The 27,670-nt window shown below is 34.9% G+C and overlaps 1 protein-coding gene across 1 annotated transcript in view; it reads left to right on the top strand.

The window, feature by feature from the left end:
• stxbp3 (syntaxin binding protein 3) overlaps positions 1–25,908 on the top strand; it is a 96,083-nt gene extending 70,175 nt beyond the window's left edge. The window contains exons 11-19 of the mRNA XM_069937977.1: positions 2,237–2,294; positions 5,007–5,072; positions 8,445–8,525; positions 8,695–8,833; positions 16,129–16,232; positions 16,809–16,907; positions 23,522–23,607; positions 24,359–24,507; positions 24,751–25,908. Coding sequence (XP_069794078.1) covers positions 2,237–2,294; positions 5,007–5,072; positions 8,445–8,525; positions 8,695–8,833; positions 16,129–16,232; positions 16,809–16,907; positions 23,522–23,607; positions 24,359–24,507; positions 24,751–24,812 — 844 coding nt within the window. The 3' untranslated portion in view covers positions 24,813–25,908. The remainder of the gene's footprint in view (positions 1–2,236; positions 2,295–5,006; positions 5,073–8,444; positions 8,526–8,694; positions 8,834–16,128; positions 16,233–16,808; positions 16,908–23,521; positions 23,608–24,358; positions 24,508–24,750) is intronic.
• The last annotated feature ends 1,762 nt before the right edge of the window (positions 25,909–27,670 follow it).

Here is a 27,670-nt window from a genome sequence, read left to right as displayed (position 1 = left end):
TAGACTTGCTGCTCTGCTCCCTTGTCCTTCTCAATCTCCTGCTCGCAGCAGATTAGGATCAGGAAGACCATGACGATCATTCCACAGCAGATCAGCAGGAGCAGTCTGACCCTTGCCGCTGCTGGCCCAACACTATCTTCCACTAGTAGCAGCTCTGGGGACGGAGTCAGCCCCACAGGCCACAGACTCTGGAGCCAAATGCTGGGGCTTCAGTCTGTCACCATCGGAAGATGGTGAAGCCACAGCAAAGGATGATGATGAGTAGCCAAAGACGATGAAATCCAACTTGAAGGCAAATGTGCCCAAGAGCAAGCAGAGGAAGACGCTGTCGGGTCAAGGTTGACTGCTCCTGCTGATCTACATAGGAACATAGGAAGTAGGAACAGGAGGAGGCCAAAAATGGCCCATCGAGCCTGCTCCGCCATTCAATAAGATCATGGCTGATCTAATTTATGACCTAACTCCACCTACCTGCCTTCTCCCCATATCCCCTAATTCCTCTATCATGTAAAAATTTATCTAACCGAATTTTAAATATGTTTAATGAGGCAGCCTCAACCACTTCCCTGGTTAGAGAATTCCAAACATTCGCTACTCTCTGGGAAAAACTATTTTTCCTCATCTCTGTCCTAAATCTATTCCCCCGAATCTTGAGGCTGTGTCCTCTCGTTTTAGTTTCCCCGGCCAGCTCAAAAAACTTTCCTACATCTATCCTATCCATACCCTTCATAATCCTATATGTTTCTATAAGATCTCCTCTCATTCTTCTCAACTCGAGTGAATACAATCCTAGACGATTTAATCTTTCATCATAAGTCAACCCCTTCATCCCAGGGATCAACCTAGTAAACGTCCTCTGGACCGTCTCCAAAGCCAGTATATCCTTCCTCAAATTATGGAGACCAGAACTGGACACAGTACTCCAGGTGCGGTCTCACCAGTACCTTATACAGTTGCAACATTACCTCCCTACTCCTGAATTCAATTCCTCTAGCGATGAAGGCCAACATTCCATTTGCCTTCTTAATAACCTGCTGCACCTGCAACCTAACTTTTTGCGATTCATGCACAAGCACTCCCAAGTCCCTCTGAACAACAGATACTGTAGTTTTTCACCCTTTAAATAATATTCAGCTCTTTTATTTTTCTTGCTAAAGTGGATAACCTCACACTTACTAACATTGTACTCCATCTGCCAGACCTTTGCCCACTCATCCAGCTTAACTATATCCCTCTGCAGACTCTCCATATCCTCATTACAATTTGCTCTTCCACTCAATTTGGTATCATCCGCAAACTTGGCTACACCACATTTTGTCCCTCCTCCAAGTCATCAATGTAAATGATGAACAGTTGTGGGCCTAGCACCGACCCCTGCGGCACCCCACTTACCACTCTCTGCCAACCTGAAAAACTCCCACTTATCCCGACTCTCTGTCTCCTGTCAGACAACCAATTTTCAATCCATGCCAATATACTTCCCCGGACTCCACTTTCCTGTATTTGCGGAATGATCAGTGTGAGCTTCGTGATCCTGACCCACCGTGGCCGGAGGGATTTTGAAGGGAATGGAGTGACAAGTCTGGGGCCCTGAAGGTACGGCAGCAGGTGGCGGTGGCAACCACACCATTGATGACTATTTTCACTGATGATTTGCAATATCCAGAACCAAGAACTCACAGGTGAGCGAGAGTGAAATATAAAAACTACCGAAAATTATCAATGGCCGATTTCTTTACCCATAATCCCACACACACCTGGAACTGCTCTGCTTTTCTCAGAGTGGTTCCAGCTGCGTAGGGCAATTATGGATAAAGAAGTTGGCCATTGCTCGCACGTATTTATGACGGGCGGCACCACGGCAACATTGCCATGCTTACAGCCACTTTGGAGGACACACTGAGGCACCACTCTACAGAAAAGTGATGCTGGAGCAGCCTTTTAGGTCGGTTCTATAAAAAGGTAAGTTAAAACTTTTCTCCGTGGATGGAGCTGGCCTCGAAGGTGAGGGCCGCCATTAAAAACACCTAGTGTATCAACGATCATAATGCTGTATGCAAGCAAAGACTTTTCCATGAAGATGCAATTTCTTTTTACACAGTCACTTTGAACATTAACTGATTGCTATAAAATTGGCTTAGAATTTGTTACAATAATCTTAGCTTGCACAGCTAAATGTATGAATTATTCTGACAAATCAACAAAATAAGCTTTCTGTAAACTTTCTTTCATGTAGGAAAATACCCAAATTAGTAAAGGAACTTACCAAAAGCAGCAAGGCAACAGAAGGGAAAGTGAGTATTTTCTTCATCTGTTTATATACAAACATTATTGCAACAACACACAGTGAGACTCCCCAGTGCAAGAGGTTGTTCTTTGTTTATCAGAGTGAATTTCTAAATCATTTCAGATATCTCGATTTGATTCCCAGTCAATCTTTCATTCTTATACAAACTATGTTTTTGCAGCATGCCCTCAATCTTTATTCCTTTCTGTGAACCAGTGCTGCATCACCTTTAAAACCTGTGGTTAGGGGCCAAATCCTAAGATGATACATTGGATGGATCTGATCAAGGTGCCATGCAATAAAATCTTTGCCTCCCTACTTTGGTATTCCAACATTCTATTAACATTGATGCTATTAATCTGCACCAGCTATAGATTCACATAGATTCATGTTCATACAATGTAGAGACAGGCCCTTTGACACACCAGTTCCATGTCAACCATCAATCCTAAACAAATCTTGTTTTTATTCTTTCCATATCCCCATCAACACTCCACAGTTTCTACCACTTACTTATGCACTAGGGGTTATTTGCAGTGGCTAGTTTAACCTACCATCCCATACATCTTTGGGACGTGGCAGGAAACCAGAGAACCTGGAGAAAATCTATGTGTGCACAAGGAGAATGTGAAAACTTCACACGGACAGAGTGGAAGTCTGAGTCACTGGAGCTGTGAAGCAATAGGTCTACCAATAGTACTGTGCCACCCATGCGAGCAATACGAAGGATGGAGGAATTGTGGATGATGCTGAAGGTTGACGTAGGTTACAAAAGGATATAGACAGGATGCAGATTTGGGTGGAAAAGTTGCAGATGGAGTTCAATATGTGAGATGATGCATTTTAGAAGGACAAACCAGAAGGCTGAGTACAGGGTTAATAGTCAGTTACTTAGATGTGTGGATGAACAGGGTCCAAATCCCTGCATCCTTCAAGGTCACCGCATAGGTTGGTAGGATAGTTAAGAAGACCTATGGGATGTTGGGCTTCATTAATAGAGGGATTGGGTTTAAGAGTCAAGAGGTTATGTTGTAACTTTAGAAATCTCTGGTCACCTCATTATAGGAAGAATGTGGAAGCTATGGAGAGGGTGCAGAGGAGATTTACCAGGATGTTGCCTGGATTGGAAAATAAGTCTTATGAGGCAAGGTTAGCAGAGCTGGTATTTTTCTCTTTGGTGTGTAGAAGGATAAGAGGAGACTTAATAGAGGTCTGCAAGATTATAAGAGGCATAGATGGGGTGGACAGCCTGGGCTTTTCCCCCAGGGATAGGAATAGCAAATACCAGAGGACATATGTACAAAGTGAAGGGAGGGAAGTTTACGGGAGACATCAGGGGTAATTTTTTTTACACAGAGAGTTGTGGGTGCCTGGCATGCCTTGCCAGGGATGGTGGTGGAGGCTGAAACATTAGGTGCATTTAAGAGACTTAGATAGGCACTCGGATGGAAGGAAAAAAGAGGGTTACATGATAGGGAGGGTTTTGTATTTTTTTTAAGGAATATATGGGTCACCACAACTGAAAGATCTGTCCTATGCTGTAGTGTTCTGTGCTCAAGGAAACTAAAAATATGACTTGGATCCAGAGATTAAGGAGCTCAAAATTGTGAATGATTTTATCAAAGTACATGAGGCATGAATTTCAGAATTACAAATAAATTTCACCTGAATAAAAGCAACTGATTTGTAAAAGTAAGAAAAATAGAGATTCACATTTTACAAGGATACATTTGAAGATAAAATATACAAGAAAGAAGCTGTAAGGTGTGCAGGCATCTGAGACGAGTGAATGAGCAAATACAATGCCCAAACTATAGAAATAGACGTTTGTGGAAAATGTGAATAATCACTCAGTTCACTGGGCAGAACACATGTTGAGTGCACTGTTTATTGCCTTGTCACAACAGATCAAGGCAGTTCAGAGAATTGCCAGAAAGCTGATTCCTTGCCTCCAAGCAATGGGGAAATCTCAAGATAAAAGACTGACTGTGTGATTGTCGTGGAATGGGTTTGTATTCCATTGGATTTAGAAGAATGAAAGTTGATCTCTTTGAAATGCATAAAACTCTTAGCCGCTTGATATGGATGATGCTGAGAGGTAATTTCCCCAAGAGGGAGTCACAGGATACTCAAACAAGAATTTTGGAAGATAATGTGGCGAATATGTGTGAGCAGCACTTGAATGTGATTAGTTGATCGTGAGAGACAAGTGAGACTGAGATGAGGAGAAATATCTTCACACAAATAGTTGTGAATGTTTAGCCTTCTCTGCTCGAGAGGGCTGTGTGCCTTCTGCGGATGAGTATATTGAAAACTGAGAATGATAGTTTAATGGATGAAGAAGAGGTGTAGAATTTCATATTCAAAACTGAATTCAGTGTACTCCTGCACCCATTTCTTTTGCTGAATAAATGAGATAACCCTCTGAAAGAATATAGTAATTTGAGAGATAGTTGTAATATAAGTATGAAAAAAGTAAGAACATTAAGAATAGTTAAAAATAATTCACAAATGAAATAGATTTTTTGATAAGACTCTAATGAAGCTGATTCTGGAAGATTTCAGAAAAATAAAGTTACTTTAATTCCAACTGCTGATTTGCATTTTCATCACAACCTCCAGTCAATTTCAGTGAGCTTCTGAATGTGATCGACTGTATTCAAACTAAAATTAATTCAGTCATTATTAGTAACTTTTCTGGATATGTTTTATTTCCTAGGTTACTGTAAGTTCTTTATCTCAAATGATGAAAAAGTTGCCTGCTTTCCGAAAACAAAAGGCTAAGGTATAAATGAACTTTGATTTTTGTGTGTTGTAGAAAACACTGCAGCCATATCATGTAGCTGGTTAATGTTCTTGGACAGCAAATTTTCTCATCAGTACCTATTATCAGACTTAGTTAATTGGAATGTGTTGCTATTGCTGTAATTCTATTTGTAACATAGACAATAAGTGAATGTTGAAGATTAAAAAAATATTTTCGAGTGAAATAAGTTGCATCCAGCACTTTGTTTGATGTAAAAGGATCACAAATTGATCGCAGCATTTTGGTTAAAAACCATTGATGTTAAAAATCAAAGAAAGATGGACGACCCTGAGGGAATTCAAGAACCAAATGTGTCAGATGAAAGCTGGACTTTAAGCAAGCAGGGCAGTTTTAAGCCATAAACAGGATATATTTAGAAAAGAAATAAGTCTGGATTGTATGAAGCATTTCTTTTTTTAAATTTTTTTAATTTTTCACACCATAAATCACATTAGCCATGATATACACTATTTCTTTTTCACACATATACAGTGACTTTTTCTCCCCCCCCCCTCCCTCCTCCCAAGCCACCCCCCCCACCCCCCCCTCATCCATTTTAGGTATACAATCTAGGTTGCATTAAGCCAGTCAGACAATGTTGTCATTCAACAAAAATACACCAGAAATTCTACTGAGTCCATTCTTTTCTTTCCTTCTCCTTCCATCAACTTAGGTAATGTTTGTCCCCGGTAGGTTTTCGCTATTGTATTTAATGTAAGGCTCCTATACTTGTTCGAGTATTTCAATATTATTTCTTAACCTATATGTTATTTTTTCTAATGGAATACATTTATTCATTTAAATTTAGTAGTTTCTTCCTTTTAATTTGGTTATGTATTCCATTAATATTTAAAGTCATATAGTTCAGCGTAGCCCTTTTATATTTTGTTTATCTTCTCTTTCCGTTTTTCCATCATTACCTTTCCTCCTTTTCCATTTCTGTTTTCTTATTTTCAACTCTTTATAAGACAACATTCCTACAACATCCAACATTTTCCTTATTCTCCTATTTCTATCTTCTTTATCCCCAATCTCCCCTTCCCCTCCTGAGTTGTCCTTTATCCCTTGTCGGACAACCACATCTCCCCTCTCCATTTGGATTTGCAAATCCACTCGCAAGTGTCAACTGATTTTGCAGTGACCGCTATTTCCCCCCGCCCCGCCCCCCCCAGAAAAGATTTCACTTTTCATATGTCACAAAGGTCACTCTTTTAATTCCCTCCTTATTCTCTCTATTCCATTACCTTCCCTTATTAATTCTTGTCTATACTATCTATATTTTCCTCTAAGTACAGATACATTCACATATGCACATTGTCTCTATTCACTCTTATACCTCTTTACCCACATACATATCAATCGTGATCATTTTTACTCTCATTACCCGTCTTCATCCCTCAGTCTATTTTTGTCTTTACCAACATACATATCAATCGTGATCATTTTAACTCTCATTACCCGTCTTCCTCCCTCAGTCTATTTTTGTAATTGTTCTGCAAATTTTCGTGCTTCTTCTGGATCTGAAAATAGTCTGTTTTGTTGTCCTGGAATAAATATTTTCAATACCGCTGGATGCTTTAGTATAAATTTATACCCTTTCTTCCATAAAATCGCCTTTGCTGTATTGAACTCTTCTCTTCTTTAGGAGTTCAAAACTTATATCTGGATAAATGAAGATTTTTTGCCCTTTATACTCCAGTGGTTTGTTGCCCTCTCTTACTTTTTCCATTGTCTTCTCCAGTACCTTTTCTCTTGTAGTATATCTTAGGAATTTTACTACAATAGATCTTGGTTTTTGTTGTAGTTGTGGTTTAGAGGCCAATACTCTATGTGCCCTTTCTATTTCCATTTCTTGCTGTAGTTCTGGACATCCTAGGGTCTTAGGGATCCACTCTTTTATAAACTCCCTCATATTCTTGCCTTCTTCATCTTCCTTAAGGCCCACTATCTTTATGTTATTTCTTCTGTTATAATTTTCCATTGTATCTATTTTTTGAACTAGTAGTTCTTGTGTCTCTTTAGTTTTTTTATTAGATTCCTCCAATTTCTTTTTTAAGTCTTCTACCTCCATTTCTGCTGCTACTGCCCGCTCTTCCATCTTGTCCATTTTCTTTCCCATTTCTGTTAAGGTCATCTCTATTTTATTCATTTTCTCTTCTGTGTTGTTTATTCTTTTTCTTAAATCATTAAATTCCTGTGTTTGCCATTCTTTAAATGACTCCATGTATCCTTTAATAAGAGAAAGTATCTTCTTTATCTTGCCTTTCTTTTCTTCTTCTATTTCACTGTACTCTTCCTCTTCTTCTTCCTCTGGGTTGGCCATCTGTTGTTTCTTTGTTGCCCTTCTCTTCTTTCTTGTTTCTATTGTCTTCTGTGTTCTCTTCTTGCTGCAGGTGTTCTGCAGCTGTCGTTGCCGGCTGTGGAGATCGACTCCCCAGCTGGTCACCCCTCCCGTCGGTGTGTTTTTTTTCATGCGCATGTGCGGTTGCGCACTTTTACTCGGCTCAGCGAGCCATTTTTGTAGTCCATTATTTACCGATCTGAGGGAGCGGGTTTCTCTCTCCGCAGCGGGCCTCTTCGGACAGGTAAGGCCTTCACCTTTTTCCTCCTTGTATTCTCTTCCTCTCTTCTTACCGTTGCTTTCGATTTTTCTTTTTTGTCGCCATCTTCTTTCCACCTTTATACTCACTTTTCTGTAACTTTTATTTCTGTGCCTTTGTGTTTTCCTTTGTTTTTCCCGACTTTTCTGGAGAGGGCTGGAGTTCACCGTCCGGCCACTACTCCATCACGTGACTCCTGATTGTATGAAGCATTTCCATGGGATTTCAAAGATTGGCTATTGATGTACTATGTTGGTATTATTAATGTTACTTTCTTAATGATTGTATTGCAGACTGACAAGAACATAATATTTCAAAGTACCATTTTATATACATGCCAGTATATCAAATATCATGATTGTGTAGCGGAAGGCATAGCATAATTGATATTAACACCATTGCTCTCAATGATTTCTGAAGTGATCATATGTAAATGATAGATTATGCAAGTATGGTAAGACTATATCAGTATAATGGCAATCTAAATCCCAGAAACGTGCTTGTGTGTAACCTGCTTACTGGTGTCAATGTCCAGAACTGCTCTGTAACCACATCAATAAAACAGCAAGAAAAATGTAATTATGTCTGGGATACTTGTAGTCAGCTGTCCTTACTGTAAATACCATAAAAGTTGTAGAGAGATCAAGCAGAGTTTTTGCTGCCATCTTTCGATAGAAAATATCTTCTTTAACCTGTGGCATATTTTCCCCTCCTTCCCATTCCTCCATTCATCCTCCTCCCTTCTGAATAGCAAACAGTCCATCTGACTCTAGCTGAAGATTGTATGAAGCATTTCCATGGGATAGTAGAAAAACTATGCAAGGCCGAACAGGTAAACAGCATTATTTAGGCTCCAAAATACTGAATGTTAAACCATAACATAATTTGTAATATTGGATCATAAAAGTGGCATTCAGCCATTATAGTGTAGTTTACCAAATAAATGACTAGTTCAAAAATTTGCTGAGTAATTTAATTGTTAAGTTAATTTTTTTTTTAAGGACCTAGCTATTGGAACTGATGCACAAGGCCAGAAAATTAAGGATCCCATGAGAATCATTCTGCCCTTTTTGTTGGACAAGTCTATTGGAGATTATGACAAAATAAGGATCATCTTGCTCTATATCTTCCATGTAAATGGTACAGTAAATGTAGCATGCATTAAGTTTCTAGGACTCTTGTTTTCCTAATATGAATCAATACACATTTTTTTTAAATTCCAAGTTACCATGGCTCTGTAAATGGGCTTGTGGCATTGGTACTATCTGTTTTAATCAAGATAATAAATCCTATTAAAGGAATTTGGGATTACACGCGTGATTTTCAAGAAGATATAGTGATATGATTTTTTTTTGATTATTTTATTTATTAATTTTAATGAATTACATTGCATAGAATTAAAAAATTCCATGTGGTATATATAAAAAATAAAGGGAAAAAACCTCGTCCCAACCCCTCAACCTTCCTCCCACCTCCCTCCCCTCTAAAAAGAAAAGAAATAAAGAAAAAAATTGAGAAAAAGAAACTGAGAATACCAAGAGGATAAAACATTAATAACATAAATTCTGATTGGAGGTTACCAAGAAGTGGACCTTTAGAGTGCCTTAAATGTACATACCCACATTTTATAAATAAGGGTGCCATATTTTCCAGAACAGATGAAATTTATTTTGCAAACTATACATAATCTTCTCAAATGGTTTACATTTAAGAAGTTCTACATGCCATCTTTCCATACTGAAATCTATATCTGACTTCCATGATATTGCTATACATTTCCTAGAAACTGCTAAAGCAATTTGCACAAATTCGATTTGATACATATTCAATTTTAATTTCGGTCTTATAATCTTAATGTTACCCAATAAAAAACATCAGATCATGTGGGAATTTGACCCCCATAATTCTTCTCAAAGAGTTACCCACCTCTAACCAAAAATGTCTAACTTTAGGGGATTGCCAAGTAGAATGCAAAAAAGTTCCAATCTCACATCTACACTTAAAACATAAATCTGAAAAAGTTGAATTAATCTATTTAATTTTTGTGGATTCATATATAATTGATGTGTAAAATTATATTGGACTAACCTTTATTTTACATTTACAATTTTGGTCATCATTTTTCTACATAATTCCATCCATTCTTTCTCATTTATTAAATCTACTTCCTATCTTAATTTTGATTTATACACCCCAATTTTAGGGGCTTTCCTATGAAGTAAATTATATATGTTACAGAAATATATTTATTTACATTTCTATTACAAATCAATAATTCCAATTCATTTTGTCCAGGTATTGTCAAACTCTGACCTATTTTACGCGACAAAAAAGCTTTAACCTGATAATAACAAAATAAAGTATTATTAGGTACATTAAATTTATCCTTCATGTGTTCAAACATTATAAATTTCCTATACTCAAAACAATTCTCAATCTTCTTTAAACCTCTCTGTCTCCCAATCTTCAAAAATTGATTATCCATTGAAAATGGAATAAGTTTATTTTGACAAAGGTGCATTTTTCAAAATATTAAACCTTTCATTATCAATACTATTCCACATTTCAACCAAATGTTTCAAAATAGGCGATTCCCTATTTCCAACTAACAATTTAGAATTCCACTTATAGATAAAATCATGTGAATCCATTTCTCCTATCCTATTAAGCTCTATCATAACCCAAGCAGGAATTTTATCTAACTAAACAAATAATTTATAAATTTTTCTCCCAATTCATTTTATCCAGAAATTTCCCCGTATTCTTTCAACCTACCATGTACAAAGAATTTATAGGATCAGTCAAATAAACCAAAACATCATCAGCAAATAAACTAATTTTATATACTTCCTGATTAATCTTTATTCCTTTAATCTTAGAACCTTGTCTTATAAGATCAACTAAAGGTTAAATAGCTAAAATCAACAAAGGTGGTGATAAGGGACATCCTTGCCGACTCAATCTAGTTAATGGAAAAGAAGCAGATATTTGTCAATTAGTAATCACTTTTGCTAAAGGATTTTTATATAGGGTTTTAACCCAATTTTATAAATGTAAGACCAAAACCAAATTTCTCCAACACTTTAAACAAAAAATTCCACTCTGATCTATCAAAAGCTTTTTCTACATCCAAAGATACCGCTTCACTCAAATTACCTCTTTTTGAGCAAAATGAAACTAATTAACCTTGCAATATTATCAGCAAAAATGTCATTTTTTTTAACAAATCCTATTTGATCCATATAATGATGTGATTGGTGAAATAGAGTCTTAATATATTGCTCCGACTGCTGTCACTTTTTCTTGTCGCAAGAATATTTTTCAGAGGCCCCTTTCAAGGAGCATATCCAAAACTAGAATGTAGAACAGTATAGCGTGGGAACAGATCCTTCAGCTCTTGATGTCTGTGTCAACTGTGAAGCAAAATTGAACTAATTCCTCATTCTCTGCATGTTCATCTGCCTTTCTGAATGCCCCTTTTATATCACTACCATATATGCTTCCACCATCTCCCCTGGCAGTACGTTCCCAGCATCCTACCACACACTGTCTGGAGGAAAAAATCGTGTGGCACATCTTCTTTAAAATTTTCTTCCTCTTACCTGTTATGCCCTCTAGTATTTGACATTTCCATCCTAGTAAAAACATTCTGTCTCCCTTCCTATGCCCCTCATAAATTCATTAACTTCCATCATGTCTCCCCTCAGCCTCCAATGGTCAAGAGAAAACTATCCAAATTTGTCCAACCTTTCCTTAAATTTAATCCTCTTTAATCCAGGGACAATCCTAATGAACCTCTTCTTGACCCTTTACAAAGCTTCCACATTCTTGTAATGTGGTGACTAAAACTGCAGACAGTATTCAAAAGTTGGCTCATCAAAAGTCTTTTACAGCCACAAAATGACTTCCCAACTTTTATATACAATGCTCTGATCAATAAAGACAAATATATCATACACCTTCTTAATTATCTTATCTACCTTCTATTTTCAGGGAATGATGGTTTTACACGCCATGATTCTTTTCCACATCAACTAGTTCAGTACTTAAAATTAAGATCCATTAAGTGGGAAAGCTGCCATTTTGATTCAATATTTTAAATTTTAAATTATTTTAATTTTTAAAATTTCAATTTAAACATACAGGAACGGTAGGTAACAGGCCCTTTAAAGGCCCATGGGTTTGTGCTACCCAATTACACCTGATTAACCTACACCCCTACTATGTTTTGGATGGTGTGAGAAAAGCAGAGCCCCTGGGGAAAATCCATGCAGACATGGGGAGAACGTACAAACTTCTTACAGACAGCACAGGATTTGAACCAAGGTCCCAATCGCTGGTGCTGTAAAAACATTGCACTAACCGCTATGCCAACCATGCAACATTGTGAATTAACAAACTGAAATTTCTATTATCTTTCTTTAAAATAATGTGTGAATTTACAAGATGAAATTCAAATTAATGTAAAATATATACATGAAGAAAATGTAATTCTGTTGTGAAATTTGCTCTAATTTAGAAGTATAACATACTATTGCTATAACCAGGTGAAAAGTTAATGAAGGATTAATTATTTAGGATTTTTCTAAAAAAAAGATTATGCTGTCCCATTATGTTGCCTAATATTATATAACAATATTTGTAAATTTGTCTTAACCTGATCAAAAGGTGCAAGTTGAAACAGCTAGAGTTTAATAAAGCAAATTGCAAGAGTTCTTTTTGAAGTATCTAATAGTAGAACAAATAGAACTAATAAGAAAAACATAACTTAGATCTTGGATTTTTATGTTCAGTTTTTGTGACTTAAGTTTTGGTTCAAAAGTATTTTAAGTTCTTGGCCGCTTGCCATACCAGAAATGCCAAATAAGCTCCTTGTGTCCAACAAATGTGACACATCGCTTTCATGTTTTCAATGAAACAATTACATTTTTGGCTGTTAACAATAAGACTCAATTAATTTGCAATTTTGATTTTAAAAAGTGAAAGTCTTTTAATACATTTTTTCCCTTTCCTTGACTATCTCCTCAGAACTTCCAATTTTTAATTTTGCAGTACTGTACATTTTTTTAAACTTTATTTATTCATTCAAAATACAGATAATAAGTAACATATATAACAATAAACTAAACATGAACGATATATTTTATATATATATAAAAGAAAAAAGAAAAAAGAAGACCCACCTCCCCTTTTAGCCAACTCTCCTAAGGAGGGCCATAAAGAGAAAAAAAAAGAAAACTTAAGCACACATATTAAGATCTAATCAATGTAAATCAAAATGTAAATATTCTGAATATAACAACCACTTATTAATAAAAAACTATACTTATCACATGAAACATATGTGATTTTTTCCATTATTAAACAATATTTCATCTCATTATGCCATCTATTAATATCAATCATATTCGTATCTTTCCACGTACTAGCAATACATTTTTTCACTACAGATAATGCTAAATATACAAAAGCAAGTTGAAATTTATCTAATCCCAAACCTTTCAAAGGTTGCAAACTACCCAATAAAAATACTGTCGGATCTAAAGGTATTTTAATCTTATACAGGTATTCCAGAAACAATTGTACTTTCTTCCAAAAAGATTGTATATATATATATATATATATCTATATGTGTATATATATATATATATATATCTATATGTATATATAGATATATATATATATATACACACACATGACCAAACCACATGAAAAAAAGTTCCAACAGTGTTATCACATCTAAAATACAAATCTGATTCATGAAAACCATATTTTTTTAGCTTTTCAGGTGTTAAGTATAATTGATGTAAAAAATTATAATTTATCATTGCATAATGTGCATTTATTAGTCTAGTTACACTATCATAACAAATATCTGACCAATCATCCACGGAAAAAATAAATCCAATTTCCGCTTCCCATTTACCTTTAGATTTACCCCAACCCTTTTTATCTATACCATCCTGTAATATTTGATACATAACTGAAATATAACCCTTCTCTGGTACCTTCATAAGAAAAGTCTCAAATTTAGTCATTTCAGGTAAAATCATATCTCTACCAAACACATGCTTCACCAAAGATCGAATTTGATAATAAAGAAACAAAGAATTCTTATCAATACCATAACTGTCCCTCATCTGATCAAAAGATAAAAATTTACCTTCTTTAAAACAATCTCCCAAATTTTCCACACCTTTAAATCTCCAATGTAATAAACTTTGATTATGTATTGAGAAAGAAATAAGTTGATTGTTATACAACAGAGTCAAGGCCGACAATTCACCACTAGAACCTATCATTTTCTTTTTCTTTGTCCATAACTTCATTAAATGTTTTAGTATAGGCACATTCCATCTAAACAAAAATTAATGTATTTCAAATTCAAAAATATTTGCCATCTCAATTTTGGCCCAACTAGGGGACCGTTCCAAATCCATCAATGAACTAATAAATTTAAATTGGGCTGCTTCATAATAATTTCAAAAATGTGGTAAACGTAGTCCCCCTAGGTCATATTTCTAAGATAATTTATTCAAGGCTACTCTTGAAAATTTACCTCTCCATAAAAACTCCCTAACCATTTTATTCAAATCTTGAAAAAATGTATCAAATAAATATGGAATAGATTGAAATAAATATTGTATACATGGAAAAATATTCATTTTAATTGTATTTATTTTACCCAATAAATTAATAGGTAAATCTTTCCATTTAATCAAATCAGTTTTAATTTTTTTATTAACGGAACATAATTTAATTTATATAAAGATTGATATCCATGATTATATCCAAATACTTAATTCGATCCGTCCATTTCAAATTAAGAATGTTTTTATAAGCTGAATAATCTCTTTCACTCACCAGTAATATTTCGCTTTTTTCCCAATTAACTTTATATCCAGAAAGACATCCATATTGCATCAAACACTCCTTCAAATGCAAAAGTGATTGAGCTGGATTTGTTAGATACACCAATACATCATCAGCAAATAAATTAATTTTATATTCCTCATCTAAAACTTTCATACCCTGTATCTGTGTATTCTGTCTTATCAACTGTGCCAAAGGTTCGATCACTAACGCAAACAAAGCTGGTGATAAAGGACAACCTTGACGAGTAGATCAGGTCAGTTTAAATGGTTCCGAAATCAAACCATTCGTCAGTACTCTAGCTACCGGTTTACTATATAAAGCCTTAATCCAACCAACAAAAAAAGGACCAAACTTAAATTTCTCCAAAACTTTGAACAGAAAATTCCACTCAACTCTATCAAACGCTTTTTCGGCATCTAAAGATACCACCATTGGATGGTCTGAAGATTGTCGAAATCTATTAATCAAACTAATCACACATAGAATATTATCCGAGGCATATCTATTCTTTATGAAACCTTTTTGATCCATATGAATCAACTTAGGTAAAAACTTAGCCAATCTATTCGCTAAAATTTTAGCTATAATTTTATAATCTACATTCAACAACGAAATTGGTCGATATGAAGATACTTTCAAAGGATCTCTATCTTTCTTTGGAATTACTGTAATTAAAGCACTAGAACAAGACTCAGGCAATTCATAATGTTCTCCAACCTAACGTAGTACATCTTCAAACACTGTAGAGAGGTCATCGTAAAAAATTTTATAAAATTCGACTGAGAATCCATCATCACCAGGCGATTTACCGTTCGGCATTTCCATCATAGCCATTTTAATTTCCGAGCCAGTAAACGGTGCTTCCAACTCCTGTATATCTACATCCTTTAACGTCGGTAAGTTCAACTGTGATAAAAAAAGATCAATCGATCCGTTTTCTTGCTTTCCATCAGATGTATATAACTTTTTATAAAATGAACAAAATTCATCATTAATCTCATGAGGTTTATACGTAATAAGTGAATCCCGTCTAACAGCATTAATAGTCCTCGAAACCTGTTCCTTCTTTAATTGCCATGCCAATACCTTATGTGCTTTCTCTCCCCCCATTCATAATATCGTTGTTTAGTCCTGTTAATCATACACTCAAATTGATAAGATTGCAAAGTATTATATTCCAGTTTCAACCTAGACAATTCTATTTTCTGATCTTCTGTAGCGTTTCTGAAACTCCTTTTCTAACTCACTAATCCGTTTCTCTAACTCAAGACTCTGATTTAATCGATTCTTGCAGTACTGTACATTGAACTAATCTGCTCGTGTATATCCAAAGGGCTGGGCATATTCGGGAACTGTTTTAGTAGAGGTAGAGCATATTCAGCCTTTGGTACAGTTGCAAGTTAGGGAAAAATGTATTGATGAGTTTGCTGTGTATAGATTTGAAAAAATAAAGCTGAAGGAATGGTATGATTTCTGATTTTGTGTATTTCTTTAAATTAAAACTATTATAAATGATTCACAGACAGAAAACAAATGTGTTTTTTTTCTCTCTGTAACAGGCACAACACAGGAAAACCTTGACAAGCTCATCCAGCATGGAAAAGTTACAGAAAACCGTGACATCATTGAAAATTGGAAATATCTGGATGTCCCCATCCTTGCTGTAAGTTAAAGGATCAGGTATAGTTTAAATTGCATTGTGGCAGTGCACAATAATTGCAACAGCAAACCTGCCCCACTTGTTACGCGTGGTCAGTGGGGAAGCAGTGGCAAAGATGGCATCACAGGTCCTTCACTTCCTGTGCAGATGGGAACACGCGTACATGCTTACGTCAGCATGACGTGAGTTCTGGGATGCGAGGGGTGGGCTCCAGATGGCCTTAAATGCTGCAGCATGAACTTCAAAGTAAATAAATTATGTTTAACGAGCTCACAGCCTGCTGTCTCAGTTCTTTTTGCGCACAACATCTTTTTAAAAGTCAGATTACAGACTGGCCTGATATAAAAAGAACTTTGATTGTTTTCTGATCTTCAGGGAAAAATATTATTTGATAGAAGGTAATTAATTATTTTTTTTCATAAATGTATTTCTTTTGTACAGCCAGGCTATTCCTTAAGTAAATTATTAAATATTTTTTATATTTAGGCAAATGAATTTAAAAATTGTAACTTGACAATTTTGCAATTGTAATGCAGAGAAGCCTTATTTGTTGAACAGCTGATGGGTTTGTACTTTCAGTTGAATACCCAGCAACGTAAACCCACGCGGAAGGATTGCAGTGCCAAGGAGAGCTACCAGCTTTCCAGGTGGATTCCATTTATCAAAGATATTATGGAGGTAATGTCCACTCGAGTTTAAAGTATATTTTTTTACTTGTGTTGATATATTTCATAGAATTGAAATTTCCTGGATATATTTCCTTGTTCAATTTAAAAATACTATGTTTTAAAAAGAAACTAATTTGTAAATTTAAAAATATAAATTGACAACAAATTATAAATAAAAATCATCATTGTTTTTTTTGCAAATGCTGTTATTTCAAATGGCTGATGAAGCAGCTGATTTCTTTCCATTAGTTTGTTTTAGTTTGAAGTCTTCTGATTCATTGAAACAATTAGTACTAATTTTGAATGCATTCTAAATATTTTTCCCTTTTCTTTATTTCTTTTCTCTTTCCTCCTCCCAGGCTATTTAAATTGTCAGAGCAACAAAATCTGTCTAATTTTCTTGATGACCTTAAGTGAAGCAAGTGGCAAGTGAAAAACAGTGATTGGAGTAAAAAGACAAAAGTGCTGGAGGAGCTTAGCAGGTCTTGTAGCGTCCATAGGAGGGAAAGATATAGATACGCCTTCAGCACTTGTGTTTTTACTAGTAACATTGCACAGTTTTCACTTTTCAATGTCGATTGTCTTAATTAATCTTGCTGACCACAAAAACAAATTGAAAATAGAGAGATGGAAATTATAGAGAAAAGATTCCATTAGTCGTTATTTTGTATTTTCTTCATCTTATCAAGGAATGACAGACAAGTGTTGAAGCTTCCCAAGAGAAGTACAGTTAATAATTGCTTGGGGAAGGGAGAACTTTTTTTACTCCACACTTCAGATGGCCAAAACCTAAACATGGACTGGAGTGGTGTGTTCATCCAAAATTGAAATTTTTGTTAACATATCACATTGGTAAGGTGCAAAAAACGATTGTACATCATAACTGTAGATCTGACTGATTATAGCTAGTTGTTGCTGGTATCTAGCTGTTAAAATAGTCTGAGGTTTGTGAGCAAGTGCATCTGTAACTCCACTCCATCATCTGGATTGATGATCTTAATATACTGTTCTGATAGCTGGCACTTTAATTGTTTTTAATATAGGTTTAATGAAGGATGAGAGGTGACTTAATGAAAGTATATAAGATTATGGCAGGCATAGATAGGATGGATAGCCAGCAGCTTTTTCCAGGATGACGGCATCAAATCTCAGAGCACATCTGTATAAGGTGAGTGGAGGAAAGTTTAGGGGAGATGTCATCGGTAGGTTTTATTTTTACACAGAGAGTGGGGATTACTGGGGATGGTGGTGGAGACAGGTCCAATAGGGGCAATCAAAAGACTCATAGATGGAAGGGTCACATGGAAGTAAGAAAAATTAGATTGTTATGATATACATTGGTCGGCACAAGATTATGGGCTGATGGGCCTGTACTGTGCTGTTATGTTCTATGATAAATAATTTGAGAATTATTAGCAACTTTCATGACGTAAGATCATTAATTAGAGAATTAGATAAATCACATCAGAATCAGAATTGATTGTCATAAACATACCACGAAGTTTGTTGTTTTGGAGCAGCATTATAGTGCAAATTACATTTTAAAATAAATAAATTAATGCTGAAGAAGTGAAAGTGAGGTAGTGCCTGTGGTTCATTGTCCATTCAGAAATCTGATGGCAGAGGGGAAGAAGCTGTCCTTGTGCTGCTAAGTGTTCATCTTTAGGCTCCTGTATCTCCTTCCTGATGGTAGCAACGTGAAGAGAGTGTGCCTTGGTGGTGAGGATCATTGAGGATAGAGGCTGCTTTCTTATGTCACCGCCTTTTGTTGATGTCCTCGATGGAGTGGAAACTGATGGCCATGATGATACAGGCTGAGATCACAACTCTTTTTCCTGTGTTGTTCATTGGCATCTCCATACCAGACAGTGATGCAGGCAGTAAGAATGCTCTCCACAGTATACCTGTAGAAATTTGTGAGAGTCTTTGGTGACATACCACATCTCCTCAAACTCCTCACAAAGTTTAGTACAGGCACATAATCTTTTATCCGAAACCCTTGGGACCAGACACTTTTCGGAATTCAGAATCTTTTGGATAATAGAATAACAGTAACAATTACATAAAGGGGAGGCACCACAGCCTCCCTGGATATTCATCAGAAACACCGACACCACCAGGTGTTCTCTTTTTTCTTTCTTTCTCTTTTTAAAGGAGGTGTGGGAGAGGGAAGGAGGAACATATGTAGATTGTTGGGGATATCTGTACATCTTGGAGCAGTCTGTGATGTTTCTTTGTTTATTGATAGAAAACAAAAAGTAAGATAATAAAAAAAATAGAATAATAATACCGGTGGTAAGTTGATTTCAGATTTTGTGCAAGACAAAGACATACTCCAACTAGAAGGGTCTCTGGACCAGGTCTGGGGTGGGGGGGAGGGGTGTGGTGCTAGATGGGGGAACGCAGGGGTTGTGGTAAGTGAAGTGAAATAAAGATAGACCATAAAATTATACTATACTTTTTATTTTTAAGTAAAACATACAGTAGAACTTCTTTTTCCCCTGTTTACTTTTTTAAAACTTTCAAAGTGGTGTTGAATTTCATATTCCCTGTTTGAAGTGGATACAAGAAATGGAAAGGTTGGAAGAAATGGGAAGAAACAAGAAACTCTGGGAAATCCACAGCCAAACCCAATTACTGACATCTTCTCTGAAGCACTTGAAGAAATCAAAACACTTATTGCTGCAGAATTTAAACGTCTAGAAGATAAGCTTTTGGCATTGGAGAATCGACTTGCACAGGTCTACTGAAGAACGGGGTGAGCATTTAACCTCGGTAGAATCTACTTTAAAGGATTTTAAAGATAAAAGCGAGAGACTAATGGCGAGAGTAGTTGTTCTGGAAAGTCGAAGTAGAAGTCAGAACCTGCATATTATAAGCATGGCTGAAGATGCTGAAACTGGTATGCTTACCAAATTTTGTTGATAATGGTGTTTGGGAACGATATGTTTCTGACACCACCAGGGCTTGACAGAACACAGCGCTCACTATTGCCCAAGCCTAAATAGGGGCAAAAACAATGTTCGGTGGTTATACGCCTACATCACTATCAAATGAAGGAACAGCTGATTCGTGAAGCAATATCAAGACAAACAATTTAGAATTGTTGAAGATTACTCTCCCAAAGTTATGAAGCAGCAGGCCATCTACAAGGATGTTCTGTTGGAGCTGTACAAGCATGGGTGTAAACCATCACTGCTGTTTCCAGCAAGACTTCGCAAACGGGAGAAAGAAATGGTTTGGTTCAGTAGAATAAGCTTGGGAGTATACTTGTAACCTTCCCACTCCAGTTACTGAATGATACTCTTTTTTTTCCTTGTTGAATTGCTGTTTTGAACCGATGATTGAATTTTAGCATGTTAAAGGTTCATTCATTTGTTTATTAAGGCTTTCACAGGGAAAGCATTGTTATTGGGAATTGATTGCATGTGGAGTGGTTGAAGGAAAATAATTTGACACAATTTGATTGTATATACAGTAAAATTATTTTACTAAAACTGGATAAAAATCATATTTTGTACATTTTGTAACACATTCGAAAGAAAACAGAGGAATTTTTAATTTTTTTTGATATATACTGTGATTTAAATGAACATAGTTTATTTTGGTCTGATGAACAGCTACAGGGGAATTGTTATTATTTTCCTTTAGTGCAGGAACACCTAATCTCAACTGGAAGATAATCAGGCTTCTTTCTTTTTAAAATATTTTTATTGAGTTTAACAAAAACCCTTTACACAAGGTATAATAATGATAGAATAAATAGAATCATATGATATACGTATCACATATCAATTATAAATTAGAAACATAACCATAATTATTACATAATTTATTTCATTCAGGACATCAAATTCTATAATTGTAATAATTAAACAATTAAATCATAACTTGTACTATGTCCAAAAATAATATTGAATACAAAATTATACAAGTAATACATGTAAAATTCCCTTATACAAGATATTTTATACTTCTCTGATGTGATCCATATATAATGGGTTTCTAGAATTAATTAGCTTGCTGTTGGTCTGTTCAACAGCCTTAAGGGGGTGGGACTGGAGAAGAACGGGGGGGTCGGTCTGTGGGTGTTCTGTGTTGCCATGATGCTTTATTATTGTTATGGTTTTTATGGTTCCAGCTTAAGAAGTCATACTCTTTGGTTTAATAAGGCGATCTGCAGGCTGGAGGTCATTTTTGCACATGTGCATTGGTATTTCTGAAATTAGTTTTACTGTTAGTGTTTACTTTTTATGACGGAGTGATCATGACTAATCCTATTAAGTTTCTGAGTTGGAATGTGAAAGATCTAAATCATCCAGGAAAGTGCTTTCACATTAACAACAACTTAAAGGTGCAATTATATTTTTACAGGAGACACATATTCATGGCAGTGATGTTTCACACTTGATGTCATGATAGGAAAGGCAACAATATCATTCTTTCAAGCTAAATGTAGAGCTGTATCAATTCTGATTAATCAGAATATTCCTTTTAATATGCATAATGGTCATTTTGTTATTATTTCAGGGAAACTACACAATAAATTGGTGGTTTTTGCAAATGTTTATGCTCCTATGTTAATGACCCGGGGTTTTTTGATTTTTTTAACTTCCTTGATGGATTTAAGTTTATACTCACTTATTCTAGGTGGGGATTTCAACTGCTGATCATTCATCTTCTAACCTGGCTACATTAAACAAATCTGCCTCATTAATGCATTCTTTTCTGTTGGATTAGGCATTTCAGATATCTGGCATTTAAAAAAATCTTACTAATAGGGAGTATTCCTTCCTTTCCCAAGTTTGTCATACTTACTCACGTCTTGATTTTTAAAAAATTGATATTCATTTAACTCCACTAACTCATTCTTATGAATACCACAGTATTGTAATATCTGATCACACCTCTGTTACAATATCTCCAACTCTTCCTAATTTTCTTCAAGATAAAAGACACTGGTGTTGTAATTGAGTGTTATTATTAGATAAGGACTTTGTTAAATTAATGAAAGTATGGATAGTTTTATTTTTTTATAATAATCTTCCCTCGGAGACCTCTAGTCTAGTTATATTGGTAACTTTGAAGGCTTTTCTTAGAGGATAAATCATTTCGTGTACAGCTAAGAAAAAAAGGAAGACTAATAAAGAAAGATCTGAGTTAATTAAACAGTTAGATCAACAATAGGGCTCAAACTAAAAACTCAGATGTTTACAAAAAAAAAGGATTGAACTTAAAACGAAAGTTGATCTTCTCTCAACATAACCAGTTGAATGCCATCTTTTGAAATCTGCTTAATTTTAGATTTTATTATTGGGCAGTCAATTTACAAAATCTTATGCTTTGGTCTTTTTCTGATTATCATTCTGACTCCCCATTATGGATATCAATGGAGCTGAATTCCCCCAAAATTTGTCTAATTTAGCACTTCTTGACTCTCCAATTGATAAATATTTTATGAGAATTTGGACACTGTTTATAAAACATTTTACAATTCATAATTTCTCTCTTTCAAGTCCTGTCGTATCCAATCACTTTTTTCAATCTTCTTTACATGATGCTACTTTTCAGAGAGGGTATAGAGAGGGTATTCAAAATTTTAAAGATCTATTCATTGATGGATATTTTACATCATTTGAGCAGCTTTCAGCTAAATTTAACCTGCCCAAATTTCATTTTTTTAAAAAAAGATATTTAAAAGTCTCGCATTTTCCTGAATAACAACTACTGTATTTGATTTTCGAAAAGGGTCTAAATCAAATGTTGTAGATGAGTTTTTTTAGTTTAACACCTTCTCATAAAGGTTTAATATCTATTATTTATGAGAAATTTTTATGTTTAAATCAGACTTCATTAATTAGAATTAAAAATGCTTGGGGACAGAATTTAAATTTGACTATATCACATGTGGATTGGGATACAATTCTTAAGTTGGTTATTAGCTTTTCATTATGTGCTTGTCATTGTTTATTACAATTTAAAGTGGTACATAGAGCACATATGTCTAAAGCTAAATTATTTTGTTTCTACGCTTGATATGAGTTGTGGTTGTGGCAGGTGTAAGGGAAGAGAACTGTTATTAATTCATATGTTCTGGACTTGTCCTAATCTAGAAAAATACTGGAGAGAGGTTTTCCATACTTTGTCAAAAATTTTTAACATGGTCTTAATGCCGAGTCCCTTGGTGGCCTTCTTCGGTACAATGGGAGGGAATTATTCTTCTCTATCTCTGGTTCAGAGTCGTGCTTTTTCTTTTGCCTCTCTTTTGGCGAAGTGTGCAATTTTACTTCAGTGGAAGGGTGCTGCCCCACCTACTCATGATCAGTGGTTGTGTGACATCATGTCCCATTTGAATATGAAAAAGATTTGTATTTCAATTAATAATACAGATATAAGATTTCAGACAATATTGGGGTCATTCATGACTCACTTGTTTTATAACTTCATTTCAATGTAATTGAATTGTCTGACTTGTATCTTTTCCATGTTTTTTTTCCACATTTTTTTCTACCTTTGTTTTTCTTTTAACATAGCATATTTTAGTGTCTTTTTAAAATGTTACAGATTTAAACATTGTTATATTCATGTTATCACAGTATTCAAGTTGTTATTTTATGTGCCCAGGATTCCATTGCCAATAAACTTGATTCCCGTGATTGGCCTCTTTGCTCAGGTTGCAGTGCAGCTTGGAATGGGTCAGGAGTTGTGAGGTACATACCCTTTATTCAATTCTGCCATTAATCTTGAAAAATGTATAAACAATTAACAAATTAAAGTGCTAAATTATAAATAATAACTCAAATTTTCAAATAAAATTAGACTTTGATATTTGTGTTCCTGCCCTGCCTAATATAATGAGATTTTAGGTGAACTTTTAGGAGTTTATTCTATCCTAGATTACATTAAAGTAGAAGTACATGGTTTCCAGTAAATTGATTAAATATTTATTGTGAAAATAGAATTGGAAACATGTCAAAGAACATCTGGACAGAATTATGAGCTGCATGCTGAAATTGTGCAATTCTGCACTATAAAATTAATAAAATGATGCAAGAATAACATAAGACTTGAAACGTTTCAAACTTTAGCTGTTTTCTGATCATCTTTAACAGAATGTGTACATAGGACTGAACGGGGAGGATGCAACATTCGGGAAATAAATAGCATTCTTATTTCCTTCTCCACTCTGACAGTTGATTATACAGCATCAGTTTAGTCAAATTAGGAGAATATTATTTATATTGCTCTCTGAGGTATTCCGTTTTGAATTTCCATTTATTGTCATAGTTTATTTAGTAAAAAGAAATAGATGAATTATCAATGGAAATAACTGGACTTAATTACATCAGTGGGCCTTTGGGTTTTAGTGGACAGTACTTATAACTGTTTTCCTTTTATGATGTTGGCACTTTTTATTTTTCTCTTTCTGTATGTTGATGTTGACCAATCTTTCCTGTTTAGTGCTCGACACGGGAACAAAAGCAATCTCCAAGATGACCGCAGAGGTGGTTTAAAACTAATTATATTCATAATAGGGGGTATAACATATTCAGAAATGCGTTGTGCTTATGAAGTTTCTCAGGCCATTAAGTCCTGTGAAGTAATTATTGGTAAGTACTTCTAAAATATCTTACTCAATAGCAATTCAATCATTCAAATTTGGATTTTATTCGAATGTTGAACAAATGATTGTAACTTTTCATTATGGCAACATTACTTCAATACATAGTAAATGTGTATTGAATACATGTACAAGAGTAATCTTGGCTTGAATAAAATAATGTTTTAAGATTAGAGGACAATGACATATATCCAATTAAGTGTTACTGAAACTCTGATTTATTCATCTCCAGGGTCAACCCATATTCTTACACCCACAAAATTACTAGATGATCTGAAGAATCTGAACAAGTAAAAGTACCAGATACAAGTTATTACTTCTATCAATTTCATTTAACATAAACAAGAACTTAACATCCATGCAATGGACCTTTTGTCTAAAGTATTTTGCTAAATGAAATAGGTTATATTGACCAATCCATGAAATCTATTGTAATTACAATATTCATATTGTTAATGAATGCTCTGGCAAAGTCAATATTGGTAAAGTATTTCTACTTTAGACTTCGAGTACTCTGATCAGTAACTGGCTATCACTGGTATAATGCATTTTTAAATAGGAACTTTTTCTCAAATTAATTTTGGTTGTAGGACTTATACATTATGTTGCTATGTTTTGAATATATTGCCCCTAATATATATGTTTAACATAGGATTTGAATTAGATTATTAAATTTGCTACTTACAGTTCTAAAATATCACGTTCTATTGAATACATGTACAGCAATGTAAATGCTTGTGCAAAACCTTGAAGCTTGGCGTATATTTTGAGTTAAATCAGTAGACATTTTTTAAATGGTTTAAAGTATACACATTTTGCCATATAAACAAAACTTGGTTACAATTTGAAATACTCTACAACTTCAGTGCCTCGGCAGAATAATGGGTATGGTCATTTGCTACAAAAGTACCTAAACACTAAAAAGTTGTGCTATTGTATTTTTGTACACCATTTAAAACTTATTCTTTATGTGCTAATGTAGTAGGTACCACCCAGTGTGCGTGGTTCTCATTTCCTGAGCTGTGCCATTGTGACTCATGTGCCCATCCAAAGTCAGAAGGTGGGGAGATTTTGGCTATGTATTGAAATTATAGTATTTACATATGCCTATTACAACTGCCACTTTTGTTTAGTAGTGAAATGTTGTAGAAATGTTGTGGACATACCCCTCCATAAATCTTTGTCCGCGAAGCCAAGCCAAAGAAAAGAAAAGAAGAAATGTTGGTAATGGGATATTTTGAGCGTTTTGTTATGCAGAATGTTACATACCCAGCAAAATACAAAATATCACAATGTCTTCTGACAAGCTAATAAACTAAAAATTATAGCAGTGACTATGTTTTTTAATGCCTTAACTACCTTCTGAAATAAACCTAAGCAATGAATAGAATGTGTGAGCCTACTTTTAAATATTTAGAGGTATTCCAGGGAGCAAAATGTTTTCTGGAGTAGTGTAACAGAAGTTTGAGAACACAATTCCTCCATGTTGCATTCTCTATTCCAGAAAAGTTTGAGGACGGTGCAATGTGGGTGAACCATTTGCTTGGAAGAGAAGGAAAGCTATAGGACAAGTTATTAGGTGCTCAGTTTCTGGAGTGAGAGTTGCCATGAGAAAAATAGTATAGAGTATGGCTTGACTGGCTTTTATCTCCCAGAAAGTGTTATACAGCTTCAGAAATACTTATATGAAGCTCAACGTCCCAATTTAAGTAAACATGTGCTAAATAATTAAATAGATGCTAAGGAAAGTGCCACTGTGCTTTGCTCTACATTCAGACAAGGTTTAAAATGTTCTATTACTACAGGAATATTTAGTGAATATTTCTAAATGGCAGCTGAACTAGAAAAAGATAGTTTTGCATCAGAGGACAAGGTGTTAATAAAATGTACAATGCTGATTGTACCTCCCCATTCAAATTTAAAAGCAATTTGAAAATAGCTCCTTCAGACCTCTCAGGTTGCCCTGTCAAATAAAACTTGACACCATATTGCAGGGTAGCTAACCAAAGGCTTGGTCAATAAGGCAAACTTTAAGAAACAAATTAAAGGAGGAAAGAGGTGAAAATATTTAGGTAGAGAATTCCAGTGCTTGGGGTCTTGTCAATTTTGGAATAGTTGAATGGAGCATTTTCAGTCAAGAGCTTGCAAGTGATCAGAGCAGAAAGGTTGTAAAACTGAATGAAGTTTGGCAACAAGTTAATAGATCACTTAACAATTAAAGTAAGCTGATGGATAATTGACAATGCAGTCATTTACTATCTCTGAATCATGGAGAATTTGCAGGTAGTGTGGCAAAATGTCACAGGTCTGATATTTCTGCTGCTGAGTCTGTGTTGGAATATTCTAAACATGCATATCTGTGCACCGCATAGGTTGCTTGCAGTGAGCTTAGGATTGCACCAGGTCTGGTCTTTCAATATTTTCAAGATATATCTGGTGAATTCAGACTCCCCTGTTCATTTGAATGATGTGGTGACAATTCTCAATACAATGGTAATTGTTTTATAACTTAACTTAGAAAATATGTACATTATACCTATTACAGTAAAACTCAAAGAGTTTGGTGTCAGACTGTCAGATTTTCTGGACTTTTCATTGTTATTCCTATTCAACCTCATCACATTTTTAATTCACAGTAGTTTCATGAATATTCCAGTGAACCCAGAAGTGTTCAAAATGGGGCCCCTGTGAATTTCAAAAGGATTCAGGAAATTAGATCCCGATGAGTTGAAAGGGATCACAAGAACAAGAGCCCTGCTGAGTTTAAAGAGTGCATGGGAAATGACCATTGAGCCAGATTTCCAAATGATCAGAGCTTACTTTCTCCGTCAAATATGTTTAAAGAATATATTTGTATTATTTCTTAGATTTTAAATTATTCTGAACTTTTTCCCACTTTCTCAAATTATCAAAGATATTATAGTTCATTCTGATCCAGCAAATATTAGCAGGGGTATCATTCAGAGTTCTAAAATAAGTATAAACCTTTTAAGAGAGCAAGAAAATGTACTCAGGGTTTTTGTTCTAATTTTTAATCAATATTGCCAACATTTTAATGTGAAAGGAAATTCTGCTTGAAATATGCCAACATTCAGTGCTTACATCTGCGAAAGTGAAATAAATTACTATGGCCCTGGCAGGGTAGCTAATGT

The sequence above is a fragment of the Narcine bancroftii genome, chromosome 5, assembly GCF_036971445.1.
Source record: "Narcine bancroftii isolate sNarBan1 chromosome 5, sNarBan1.hap1, whole genome shotgun sequence".
In the NCBI taxonomy this organism is placed as follows: domain Eukaryota; kingdom Metazoa; phylum Chordata; class Chondrichthyes; order Torpediniformes; family Narcinidae; genus Narcine; species Narcine bancroftii.
Note: the sequence above shows the minus strand (reverse complement) of the source record. Positions and strands in the feature narration are given on the sequence as shown.